This window comes from Amblyomma maculatum, chromosome 9, assembly GCF_055883805.1.
Source record: "Amblyomma maculatum isolate TAMU_Amacu chromosome 9, ASM5588380v1, whole genome shotgun sequence".
NCBI lineage: Eukaryota > Metazoa > Arthropoda > Arachnida > Ixodida > Ixodidae > Amblyomma > Amblyomma maculatum.
Window position 1 is genome coordinate 58935782 of NC_139352.1, and position 13802 is coordinate 58949583.

Consider the following 13802-nt stretch of genomic DNA (forward strand, 5'->3'; position numbering starts at 1 on the left):
GAAGCCGTAATCTCATATGAAAGCGCTGACATTGGAAGCTTCGAGGAACTCGGGAGAGGAAGAACTCGGCTGAAACGAAAAGAAATTTGAAAAGTCAACTCACATTACTACGAAGTGTTTGTGCTTTGTGCAACTGGCTGTGTTCATAAAATCAGATTTATATTATATCATATCGTTATAGAAAAATTAAAGGGTCACTTAAGCTCCGCCGTTAAAGGTATAACGCGATAGTCTCTCTCTCTCATACACACACACGTACGATGTTTTTTTTTCTTCGCGTGTTATATTTTATCTCTTTTATTTATTTATTTATTTATTTATTTATTTATTTATTTATTTATTTATTTATTTATTTATTTATTTTATTTACCAATACTGCAGGCCCTAACTGGGCTCTAGCAGGAGGGGCGAAAAGAATATAATGCAGTGAAATATGAATGGGGGGGGGGCATGCATGCACGACTCGTAGAGCAATTTGTAACTGCGCTCGGGAGCGCAGCCGGTGGGCCCCGCCACATCTCGGCTGTCAAAATACGCTTCTAGGCGTCTCTAACAGAAACCGCCAGGGACCGAACGGAGGTCCAAGCACAGCACACTAGGTTAAAACGTGAAAAGCGCGAACAGAACGGCAAGCGCTGACGGACGGACACGAAGCGAACGGATGGAGCGAACAAAATATGGCGGCCAGCGCAGGATCAGGGTGCCGCTCACGGTTGCCAGACGTACTTTTGTAAACCCTCTATTCTTCAGAAATTATGCCCCGATTTCTCCTAAGCATGTTGATACGAGCGCTTCAAGTCCGAGACTGCACGCTGCCATCGCTTGAAGGTTTTTGAGATCTCGATAGAGTTTCGAGCAACTCCGTTGACTCAAGAGGCTATTGACTTAATGGACATTGAAACCACCCATGCAGCAGTGCTCAAAGGCCTTTGAGTCGATAGACCAGGTGTTCATAGAATTTTTTTGCCTCAAAGAACTCCAACAGACATCATCATATATCTATATGTATATATATATGATGGCCTTGCATGGCAAAGATATTAAAAATATTTACTTTATTATTTTTCGAGAAACAGTGTCATTCGTTTTGAACCAAAACGCCATTACTCACACGAGCCTGTTTGTAGCATGGTTTCCGGCAATGGATAACAAGCGAGTCACACCTTGCATGGTCATTCTTTGGTCACGCCATCACACAGGGCAGGAGATGCTTTGTGCACCATCTCGGCTAACAGCAGCACTTTCCCGGAGCCATTTGACACGCCATTCCCCAAGCGGCTGGCATATGTGCAACGACGCTTCTTTGGCGGCCGCTGGAGTGACCACATCACGCTGCTCAACGTGTTCGGCCAGTGGGAGCAGGCCCACATGCAGGGCGAGTTCGCCGAGAACAACTTCTGCGAGCAGTTCTCCATCTCCATGCCCACTCTGAGGATCACCTACGATGCCAAGGTGTGTTTGACTAGCATTTGTTCACTCAAGGACAACATTTTGGGTGACTTTTGAGCATTTTTAAGTTGACTATCTCATTGTACTTCTTGGATATAGTTTCCTTAGTTTCGGTGACTAGTTGTTTTTAGAACAATGACAAAAACTCGGAACTGCATAAACCCAAGAAGTGGAAACATGATATTATGATAGACCGGCAAGTGGTGTCGTGGATACTGTCGTATGACTTTGTGATGTGCATTGATTGTCCAAGCCAGTGACTCTGAACTCTGAGTGACTCTGAGTGGTGCATTCGGTTATCATTTGCTTGAAATGACCAAGAACAAGCTAAAATCTTTTCCCTTCATCAGCAAACTTGAAAGGAAAATGGACAGGTGTACACCTCGTCACGTCGCATTTCACGTAAGAGGTTGCCTGTAGGAATCTTCCCATTTGAGACTGGAAAATTGGAAACTCTTGAGCTGAAACATAACACCGCTCAGCTGAGAAATGGGTACAACAGGTTGGAGAAGACTGAGGAGAACCTACCGGAAAATTTTCAGCCTGGTACTGACAGTAGGATCACGCCAGCTGCCTGTGCACAAGGATAAAAAAACTAACTCTGCTCAGCAGGCTGAAAAGGAATTTAATAGAAAAATCTTTTTTAAATTTTGAGAAAAAAAATTGTCTTGACCTGCAGTATGTTCTCGGAAGTGCAGCAAGACAAATGGAGTCAAAATAGATAAGATAATGTTGCAAAAAATCTGCTTCGAAAGCCAGTGCAGTCATCTAGTTAGAAAATCATAACAGAGGAAAATTCTGAATGTTCGAGTGCTTCTCATTGAAATGCAGAGCCAACACGGGTCAAGAAATTCCTGGTTTAGTACTTCTCTCCAGTTTTCTTCAATCAAACTTTAGGATAGCGTAGAAAATTAGGCATACAAGTGAATGCAAATATTTTCAAAGAATTGACTGTTTTGACATTATTCACGATTTCGAAGCTGCGTCCCTCCTCAAGCACAGAGGGCTACTGTCAGAATGCTTTTGCTAGCTAGTTATATCCTGTGAAGTTTGTATTCTTTCCTGCATCAAATCGAAATTGCTATTAAATGGGAATGGTTATTGATGTCGCGTGCACGTCGCTGGCAGTGGTGATGTGCACGCAACATTATTAGCAACATCACGCAATATCTCTGCAGCGCACTGCACATGTTGTACCTCCTCATCATCAGTTACAGTTCAATGGATTTGATAGAACAGTGTGGATGCCCAACAAGTGTACCGTTGAAGGGTGGGTTGTCATGGTTTGAGACCTCTGAGATGGGCCCGTCATAGCTGAGGAGCATGCAAAACAGTCTTTCTTTAGCTCGAACCCTATGGGAAGCCAACCATTTGGCCTTTCATTGTTCAACTTATCTGAGATCTGGGAGTCTGCTGTACAAAGCCTTCAAAGAGCTTTGGCATACGGCATGACCTGAGGGCTGCAGTGAGTGCTGGAGGATGGAGGATCTCCTTGAGTTCTCCCAGTCCACATTTCAGGACAGCATAATTGCACCCCGCAAAGGCTTAAGGATAAACATTGACAAATGCGGAGTGCCTACTGCATTACATGGAAAATGTTGGCTTTAACTGGTGTACTGAGATTTACTGGATCTAATAGCTTTCCTGCCATTTTTGTAATTTTTTTCTTGGATTCATCCCTAAGGAAAGTATCAAGCACCTCTTGCATTTTCCTCGTGAATTGCCTCCTATTCTGTCATTTCTCCAACCTCATGTGTTCTGTAGCAGTCAGAGGATTAGCAAAAATTTCAGGATGCTCTATTGCCGTCACTGGAGGGACAGTACATAATGCTGCGCATGCTTCCTTGGGTGATGCTTACCACACTTCTTCTTTTTGCATGCTTTCTGCAGAACCAGATCAGGGAGCTTTTGATGGCTGCCGGCTTTCCTGAAATGGCGATGGCTCCAGAAATGTACAACTTTAGCGGCATTGACCCTAAGCTGGATGTGGTGAGTCGGTTGTGTGGCACGATTTATTTGCCGAGACTTTTCTTGTGCTTTGTAATAGTGTGGCTGCGACAGTATTTCTGAAAGAATTGGAAAATGAGTTGACAGGGCAGTGCAGTCTCGTCAACTAGAGGTCTTGATTTTGTTAAATGTACACAAAAGGCTATAGCACAAGCCTAGTAACTTCTGCAAATGGCAGAGCAAGCTAAGCTTAGAAATAACTAACATTGTGAGTAGTTCTGCTGTCCCTGTGTCTCAGTCTCTTTCGCTAGCAGTTACACCAGAACTCCACTGTAGTAAAATCAGATGTGGTAAATTTAAACGGCAGTCCCAGTCCCGTTCACCTTCCATAGATGACTGTGTGTGTGTGTGTGTGTGTGTGTGTGTGTGTGTGTGTGTGTGTGTGTGTGTGTGTGTGTGTGTGTGTGTGTGTGTGTGTGTGTGTGTGTGTGTGTGTGTGTGTGTGTGTGTGTGTGTGTGTGCGTGCGCGTGTGCGTGCGTGCGCGTGTGCGTGCGTGCGCGTGTGCGCGTGTGTGTGCGTGCGTGCGTGCGTGCCGGGGTGGTGTTCAGTCGTATCCGACTCTTCGTGACCCTATGGACCATGTCACGCTACGCTTTCCCGTCTCTCACTATCTTCCTAACATCACATAACTTCATCTGCAGTGCTTCGAGGATGCCATCTAACCATCGCGTTCGCTGCCTACCCCTTCTCCGGCGACCCTCAACCTTTCCCAACATCAAATCTTTTTCCAGCGACTCCTCTCTTCTCATCAGATGACCAAAGTAGCTGAGCTTTAACTTTAGAATTTGACTCTCCAATGAGCAGTCAGGGTTTATGGTCGACAATATCGACTGATTTGATCTTCTGGCAGTCCAAGGAACTCTCAAGAGTCTTCACCAGCACCACAATTCAAACGCCTCAATTCTTCGGCGGTCAGCCTTCTTCACAGTCCAACTCTCGCATCCATACATCACAACTGGAAAGACCATAGCACGAGTTATACGGATCTTGGTCGGCAGACTAATGTCTCTGCCCTTTACTAGGCGGTCAAGGCTAACCATTGCTCTCTTTCCCAGAAGCAGGCGTCTGCTAATTTCATGGCTGCAGTCTCCTTCCGAGGTAATCTTGGAGCCCAAGAAGAGAAAATCTGTCACAGCTTCCACTTCTTGTCCCTTGATGCTCCAGGACTTGATAGGACAAGACGCCATGATCTTTGTCTTTTTAATGTTCAGTTTAAGCCCAAACTTCTTACTCCTTCTTGTACGCGCATCAGAAGTCTCTTTAGCTCCACTTCACTTTCTGCCATTAAAGTGGTATCATCCGCATATTAAGGTTGTTGATACGTTTTCCAGCAATCTTCACTCCAGCTGAAGACTCGTCCAGACCGGCCTTCCTCATGATACACTCTGCATATAGGTTAAACAGGCAGGGCGACAGTATGCAGCCTTGCCTCACTCCTTTCTCAATCGGAAAGGAGTGAGCCGGGGTGGTGTACCTCCTACTTAATGATGACATTACGGCACACACGTGCTGCTTAGGATCGGGAGATCAGCCTTTGTAGACAGACATACCAAAGGCGATGGGACGGTGCTCTTTAAGCAGGCTTTAAGCAGTAGGGTTGGAAGCCGCAATGAGAAGCCACCTTTATAAAAGCTCTGGGGCCACGTGGTAAAATGCACAGCTGCGCGAAAAAAACAAAACAAAGTTAGTCTGGCTGCAAAATGGAAGGAAGGCGTTGCGGTTCCTTAAAAAAGGAAAGGTGGCAAAAGTGCAGGGAGGGAGATGGAAGGGGGTGAAGCATTTGTGTCATTATGCAGTACAGAGAACGACGTGACAGCACTGCGTTCATTGTTTTCACCCGAATTGTCATTTAGACACTGAGGCCATGATGGAATATAACACTATTTTCCTGCAAAGCTTTAGTTTTTAGCCTAAAATCAAACTCTCGTTACATTCATCGTCCAGTACTTATTTCCACAAGACAAAGAAAATTGAAAACAAGGTGACCTAAAATGCGATGACAAAAAAAAGACAGCGTAAAGGGACAATAAAAGCTAAGTGAGAGGCATATAAGCAAACACTTTGTGTATACTAAGGGGCCAGTTAATTATCAGGCAGCATCTCCAGGCCCGTGCACTGACCCAACAGCTGATAGATTTCTGCTGATCCAAGTGACTTTACTGTAGAGGGGTTCTACTACCTCAGGTGCAGCAACCGATGCAGTGAGACGGCCCTCTGGATTTCCTGTAGTAAAGTGTTCCCATTGGCTTCTGTTCATTATTTTTTCACTGCAATAGAGTCAGCCATGTTACTGTAGCAGCTTGAGTGTGTTCTCTAATTGACGTTCAGAACGCAAGCTGCATGACTGACCCCTGTTTACTTGTGTGTGCATGCGTGCCTTTGTTGTTTGGCAATCTTTCCTTTGTTTGTTTTACCCATGTAAGTCTGCATTGTCCCCCCTACCTTCTTTCTCAGATGGTGGCTTTGTTGGTGCTGGGCCACTACCCCAACATCTGCTACCACAAAGAGAAGCGCAAAGTGCTCACCACGGACAACCGGGCAGCGCTGATCCACAAGACGTCTGTCAACTGCACCAACCTGCCACCCACAAAGTTCCCCAGCCCCTTCTTCGTCTTTGGGGAAAAGGTGTGAGGATACGTGGGTTCTTGAGTGGAATTTTTTTTAATTTATTTGTTTGCTTAATACACTCCTGCAGTTCATGCAGTAAAGTGCATGACAGCTGCCATATTCAAGGGCTGTTCATAGGAGAACAGATTGGGCCATAATTTTATCCTGGAGTCCCCGAAGGGCTGTCTTATCCAGCTCCCATGTCACCTGTTCCCATGCACAGATCCGTACGAGGGCCGTGTCGTGCAAGCAGATGACCATGATCTCTCCCCTCCACATTCTGCTGTTTGGCTGCAAACGGGTGGAGCTGGTCAGCGGTGTGGTGCAGGTTGATGGCTGGTAAGGTGGCCGTCTGTCTTCTGCCCATTTTGTGTATGCCGTGTTAGGCCCACGTGCAGTAAAATTAGAACCTCATAAATGTACATTTGAAAACAATACATGTGTGAATGGGGCAAAGTGCCCTATCCAGGGACATTAGAAGCCACGAAAATTGTAAAAAATGTTTCGTGGCCAACCTTCCCAGTCATGATGGCTCGGTGGCTGTAGCACTAGGCTACAGAGGCAAGGGGCCTGGGGTTGATTGTGGCTGCGGTAACCTTATTTGTACCGTTTAGGGTCAGTGCATGTTAAAGGTAGTTTCCCATAGGCAGGCCTCAGAGGACCGTTTAATTTGGTAATCTTCTTTTTTTCCGGTGCTTCAGGATCAACCTGAAGATGGATCCCCAGGTTGCGGCCAATGTGCTGTCTCTGCAGCAGGCTGTCGACAACCTCATATCTGAGGTGACCGCTGACCCAGAGATGCTGTCACAACCATCTGAAGATTTTGCCAGGGTAGTCAGCACTGTGAAAAAGCTGTGCCGGTTCGACAGCATTCAAGTTGGTGTGGAAGGCACAGATGTTACTGAGTCATTTGGGTGAGCCCCAAAGCTTTTCCTTCCTGGCCCACCCCGTTTAGGGAATGGATGCTTATAACGGAATGTTTCAAGTGAACCCCTACTTGGCTGAACGTTAATGACTTCTATTGTGAAGTTTTAAATACTCAGAGGCCCTTGCACTTGCTTTTGTCAATGCTGCTGCTTCCTTATTTCTGTCCCTGCTACTGTGTAGCTCCACAGCTGCTCCCAGCACACGAGTTCGATCCTGGCCGCATTTCACACCAGGCCTGTGCGTGTGCGACGTCAGTGTGTGTTGAAGAACCCCTCGTGGTCATAATTTCCGGAGCCTTTCACTACAGTGTTTCTCACAGCTGATGTCGGTTTGGGGCATTAAACCGAACCAAACCTTATTTTGGAGACTTTACCTTCTGTTTACAGCATTGCGTGCTTTTCGGAAACAAGCTGATTTATTAACCAAAAACAAGAAGAAACTGCGGCATGCCGACACACCTCTTCTAAAACAAAAAAAGAAATCAATTTAAAATGAAGCGTTTACTGAGACCTTGAAATTATTTTGATTACTGAAAATATAGCAGAACTGCGCAAGTTTCATAACGATAAAACACAAGCTTATGTGTGAGCAACATCTGGGAATTCAGTGAGTGACCGCAGTTGATTGCACCTTGTGTTTCAGCGTCGACGGCACATCTCTGTGGCAAACGCAGCAGTCTCTGCTGCGTTCACTTTTGCAATGCAGCATTACAACACTTACTCAAAAGCAGCGAAAAATAATGGGAAAAGGGACAAGAAGAGACTCAAGACGAGCAGTGTTGTGCCCAATGGCTTCACGCAGTTCACGAGATTCCAGTGCCGCTAGATATTGCGCGTCGGTAGCGGGAATGGTGGTGAGAGCAGGGATATGCATGAAGACGCAGGCGCCTCCTCACGTGGCAGTGGCGCCATCACACATGTTCTCCCTAAATCTGACCGTGGTGCTTCCAGCAGAGTCTCTATGCTCTGCCACTTCCTCTCCCCGGCCCCTCGTAGTAGCTTCATGCGAACCGCTGTGGAGGTGGAGGCTTCTGCTGCAGTCATTCCATGCCCTCAGTACGCTCGCGAAGTGTTTCACTGCTTCTGTAACCTCAAGCTTCAAGCAACATGGTTTAACTATAACCACATTCAAGCTAGTTCTCCATACATTTAATTCTCATTTTGGTTTCGAGTCTTCAAGTGAAAACTGCATGTGACAAAAACCTGGGTGTAACTAAAAGTTGCAGACTTCTTCAGTTTTGTTATAACCAGAGTAGTGCACCGTTTATGCGAAGAATATGTATCAGCTGCACTGTCCACTATCTGGTGCAGCCTGCACAGAGTAACAGCACAAAATTTCAACTGATTCGGCAGGTGGCACACTCTGATGACATGGTGTGCGCTCGAACTTGTTAAGATAGCTGCGTTATGCAATCCACGAACATGCACTTTCGACGATGATGCTGTGTCAGACCTACTGCAGTTCTGCTCCTGGTGCGATACTTTGCCCGGTTGGTGTGCACACAACGGTTGTTGGCCATTGGCGTGCACTTTGCCAGCAGTGATGTACAGTTTCAGTGTCACCTTTTTGTTGTTGCTTGCCTCGATGTCTCCGCTCTGGAGTGGTGTCGCTGAAGCTAAGAGGCACTCTGGGGACAAGTTTACAGCACTCCCTCATTTGCTGTAACCAAATGGCATGGCCACAGTTAATTTTGGTAGCTGAGACAAATTGCCATTGCCTTAGTTTACAGCACTCCCTCATTCGCTGTAACCAAATGGCACGGCCACAGTTATTTTTGGTAGCTGAGACAAATTGCCATTGCCTTAGTTTACAGCACTCCCTCATTTGCTGTAACCAAATGGCATGGTCACAGTTATTTTTGGTAGCTGAGACAAATTGCCATTGCCTTAGTTTACAGCACTCCCTCATTCACTCTAACCAAATGGCACGGCCACAGTTATTTTTGGTAGCTGAGACAAATTGCCATTGCCTTAGTTTATATTTTGATGTCAATACCGCACGTTCATAATAAGCAGGCATTCATGATAGATGCAGCCATTATAAGCGGGTTTGACAGTATTAATGCGATAGTTACCCTTACGCCAAAACCTCACCGCGTTGAGAAACATTTTCCTGATTAGGTAGTTGAGACAGTGATGGCACCGTTGAGGTCGAGTGGCTATGAAAACCCAATCACAGAGTACCACCTACAGAAATGGCCTCCTATGACTAACCCGAGAAATTTTGACTCCTACCTCAGCCTCCGATGGGTACTGAGGGACGTGCTGAAGAGTGCTGCAATAAAATTGGAGCAAATATAGGAAGAAAACGTAGCTGAAAGCTGTTACATTCCCTCCTAAATGACCTCATGCCTTGTTTACTCGAATCTAGGCCGACCTCTACTCCAAGCCATCACACGAAAGTTGAAGGCTAAGAGGAAGGAAAAAAAACTTTCCTCAAATGTACGTCGACCAAAAAGAGGAAATTGAGAGACGGAGCAGATACAAAATACAAATGACATTTGCAAAACGCCTCGTGCTCACTTGTCGCATACTTCATAGTGACATTCACATGCAGCATGATCTTCGAGGTCACGGGTCAGGGCAAAGCTCTATGGCCCGTGAAACCCATGCTGCCATGAATTTTCAGCCGCTAGTGGTAATGGCTAGAGTGCTGCCTTCTGATGGAGTTTTGTGGAGGCATGGACCACCTGCAGCCCATATTTCCAGTGCCAATGCGTTGCCATGTACTATGAATTAAAATTCATAAATCCTTTACCCTAAGGAAGCAGCCAGAGAGATTAGCATATTGAGTTTTCAAAAAACTATTGGAATCCGATTCACTTAAATACTCTAATTCTTTAGTCACATTTTAAAGCCATGCTTGGGCCCTGTAATGAACAAGTAATTTTTGTTATTTGCGAGTAAGAATTGACCAATTAGGGCGACACCTCATTACGCATTGTTAGTCATCGCTGCCCCACAGACTTAGAGCGCAGAGTCTCTGCAGATGTTTGCATGGGCACACCCAAAGGGCTTGGACAGGACAAGTTGCAGTGGAGTGGAATCATTACCTTCTCTTTTTTTCTTCTTGCAAGATGCGTGTGCTAATTTAAGGGGTTAAAGGAGGCGTATGATTTTTCATCGGTGACATCTTCAGTGTTCGTGAGGCTAACTTGAAAATGTCTGTGGTGTGGTGGCAAGTGATAGAATACTGATTATTGTTGCACTTTTTCTACCCTTAATAGACATCATTTCAGGGTCTTGATACATTTCAAAATGACAAATGGGGCTATGAGGGGAACCGCAGTAGTGGGTCCTGGATGAATTTAGTCATTTTGGTGGTCCTTTAACGGGCTCTAACATTTCACAATGCGTGAGCATATTTTTCACTGCACCCCCATCGAAACGCATCTTTCGCGACCAAGATTCAACCAGGGTCCTCTGGCTCAGTATTCTGACCCACTATGACAGGGGCTTTCATATGTTGAGACGCATTGCACTTGACACCAGGCCTGTCTAGCCTAGCATCTCATGAGCAGTGCATGAGATTCTCTTATAGCAGTGCCAGTCTGTTGCTTTCTATTTTTGTGGGTTGAATAATACTGCATTTTTGAATGGTGAAACAACTGTGTGGGATATGAAGTACACAGTAACGGTATGCTTCTTCTCCATGTTTGTCGTATCTTTTAGTGGACTTAACTGTTAAAGGAAATGCATTTATTTACAGTGGGAATGCACAGCCCTTCAGAAAGATGCCTCGATTGAGCAGCGTTGGTGGAGGAGGACCAGGCCCAGGTGCTGGCTATTCTGGTGACTCCCGTGGTGGCTTCAGAGGAGGCTTCCGAGGTGGCTTCAGGGGTGGCTATGGAGCTGAAAGCAGGGGCAACTTCAGTCCCGGGTTCAGAGGTGCCTACAACCGCGGTCGTGGCTTTGGCTATGGGGGTGGCCCCAGCTATGGAAACTCCGATGACTATGGAAGCTCGAGTGGCTATGGAAGCTCTGGTGGCTATGGCTATGGGAATCGTGGCGGTGGGGGTGGCTACGGTGGCTACGGCGGTGGGAGCCGTGGTGGTTATGGTAATGGAGGCTACCGGGGTAGAGATGGGTACAACGGGGGCGGATGGAGTGGTGGCAGGGGACGATCAACAAGGGGTGTTCGTAGTGGAGAATGGTGAAGATCACGAGTTGTTTAGTGGCCATGATGTTTGTGCCAGTGCGCACCTCTTTCTTTATCATTATTTTTTATTCTATTTTATTTTTATTATTTTTTTTTTTTTTGCAAGCTGGCATAGCTGCCTTTGTTGTAGTAAATGATGGCCACATACCAAAGAAATAACAGGTTGTGCGCTTTAAAAAGATGCCTCTTATAATGTTGTTATTGTTCTCACTTCGTACCCATGCCACTGTTACCAGAGCTCCTAACACTCATTCCACATTCAGTGTAATAAAGGTATCATTCTATCATATACATTCTCATGCCTGATGTTGCATTCTGTTGCCCCTTCCAAATTTTCCTGTCCCATATGGCAGAAGTATTTTTTGAACCATCATTACCCTGCAATTGTTATTTCGGTAAATGGAAAGGGCAGTCATTGTGGTGACTCCTGAAAAGTTTCTTTTAAGAGTAATACTGTGCAACTCTGGGAGTATAATCTGTTCAGACTGAGTGAAAGTTTGGTTTGTCAGCATGAAAGGGCAATTGTTGTGATTTTATGCTCACTGTTATCTGAAATCTCTATTGGAAGTTTTTGAAATCAAGATTTTATGTGCTAAATGACATAGCAAGAAGAAGTTAAGTTTCCTCGTGACAAAAATGTATAGTCCCTCATCTATCCGATTCGTGCCGTCAAAGAGATGTTTCTTACGGGTGTGTGAATATTTAATAAATTTCAAATATTATTTGCTATTCAATTCGGTTTACACTGTACTTTCACTATCCAAACCTCGTAAATATATTCAGATATTGCAAACTTGCAGTTCACCTGAACTGGCAACTCGGAACTGGAACAGAACTTGACATTTCCAAGTGACAGTGTCTGCAGCAGTTAATTTGCTCTTTCCTCATTTAAAAGCGATTGCCAGTATGTGGCAGAAGGCAGAACATGGTAATGCACTGATGGACCTTGAGAATTGCCGCTAATGTGTGTCAACTGCGCGGTTGCATGTCAGCAAACAAAGTGCAGCACCGTGTGGAGCATCGCAGCAGTCAACAACTGGCTATGTGCTTGATTGCCGGTGATCATCCTATTCTATATCGCCATATTCTCACACTGAAGCAGCCCAGCTTGTAGAGTGTAATGTGAAGGGGCAAAGTTATGCCCATGCTTGCCGCTGCAGCTGTTTCACGGTGGCCACTTTGATCATTCTGAATTTGTCACAACCCACAAACAAAGCAAAGCCATCGTGGCCTGGGAAAAATGTACACCAGTAACAGAGCACGTAATTAACACTAACATTCACTAGGCGATCAGGTCAAATATATTGGTCATAAAAGAAGCACGATGCCAAAAAATCTCTACGAACAAGATATAACACCATCGCGCTACGTTTGCACACATAACGGCAACTTTCATCGAGCTTATATACCCTAAATGAGGCCTCCCTCTTTTAGAGCCAGTGACACTCGCAAGTCGAGAGATATTTCAATCATTTTTAAGCTTGCAATGGCAGTAGGAAAAAATACAGGAGGGCATGGCCATGTTGCTAATTTTTATATAGTCCACTCTATCGTCTCGACGAGCCTTGTGAACATATCATGTAAACAAAATCCATGCATAAATATTGTCTCGGTGTAACTCCCAATTTTGTTGCAGCGTATGCCCATAAAAATTGCTGTGACTAGATTTTTAACATACATGCCTCAGGTAACGTTACATCAGCATTGAATTTCTTACTCGACGTTGCATGGATGTTGATACTTTCAGGCAACTTTCTGCATTAGTCGGAGAGAAAGCTCACAAAAAATAAAATCCAGCATAACTAAAGACGTGATACAAAATGCTGATGAGAAAGACAAATATAGCAGTTAAATAATAAGCTCCAAAAAAAGCTCAGTACATAGATGATTTGGAATGGCATCTGCAATACCTTCCACACTTGCAACGGCTGGCTTTAATCACTGTATTTGAGCAAATTATCATCAAACCTCCACCTGGAATGAGAAATGATGGTGAATTTAACTGCATGCTTGTGAGGCTGGCAAGCCCAAAAGCGTACAAGCTTCTGATTGAGCTCAAGATGCCATCACTACCAAGGATGAGCCACCCAGCTTTAGTAGTGAAAGGCATTTCTCTCCAAATATGGTTTTAATGCTTTTGCTCTTGAAGCAATGCAAATTGGCATGCAACAAGAAACGAACAGCTAGGAAAGTTAGGCATGCTAACACTCTTTCACCCAAGTACCTTGGCTCTCTACCGGGCCGCGAAGACAGCTATCGGCCGTGAGCACTGTTTTGACAATTCGTGCGGTAGCGGCTTGCTGGCGGAGGCCCGCTGCGGAGTGCTCCGCACGCGCGTATGGCACGCAAAATTCGTAAGCGGTCTGGGCACCACTTGCGGCACCTGTGGAGGGCCGGAGGAAACGATAGGGCATGTGGTCCTAGAGTGCCCCGGTATAGCACCGATCTCGGAGGCCTCAGCCCTTCCTGCTGCCCTGGGTTTCGCCCAGACGGAGCGAAGTGTGGTGGAGACCACTAAATGACGGCTGGAATACTGGTGGCGGAATAGGGCAGTGCAACAGAAGAGCATTCCGGCTGTGAACGCGCCAGAGTGAACTAAGTGGTCGCGTGGAACAGATATTGTGTGTGTGTGTGTGTGTGTGTGTGTGTGTGT

At 45.5% G+C, this 13802-nt stretch overlaps 1 protein-coding gene across 2 annotated transcripts in view; it reads left to right on the forward strand.

Annotated features, from left to right (window-relative positions):
• mle (dosage compensation regulator mle) overlaps positions 1 to 11436 on the forward strand; it is a 57728-nt gene extending 46292 nt beyond the window's left edge. For both annotated transcript variants that reach the window (XM_084578810.1, XM_084578811.1), the window contains 6 exons: positions 1200 to 1452; positions 3340 to 3438; positions 5912 to 6082; positions 6288 to 6403; positions 6766 to 6978; positions 10700 to 11436. In XM_084578810.1, the coding sequence (XP_084434936.1) occupies positions 1200 to 1452; positions 3340 to 3438; positions 5912 to 6082; positions 6288 to 6403; positions 6766 to 6978; positions 10700 to 11147 (1300 nt within the window). In that variant the 3' untranslated portion in view covers positions 11148 to 11436. The remainder of the gene's footprint in view (positions 1 to 1199; positions 1453 to 3339; positions 3439 to 5911; positions 6083 to 6287; positions 6404 to 6765; positions 6979 to 10699) is intronic.
• Positions 11437 to 13802: the final 2366 nt, after the last annotated feature.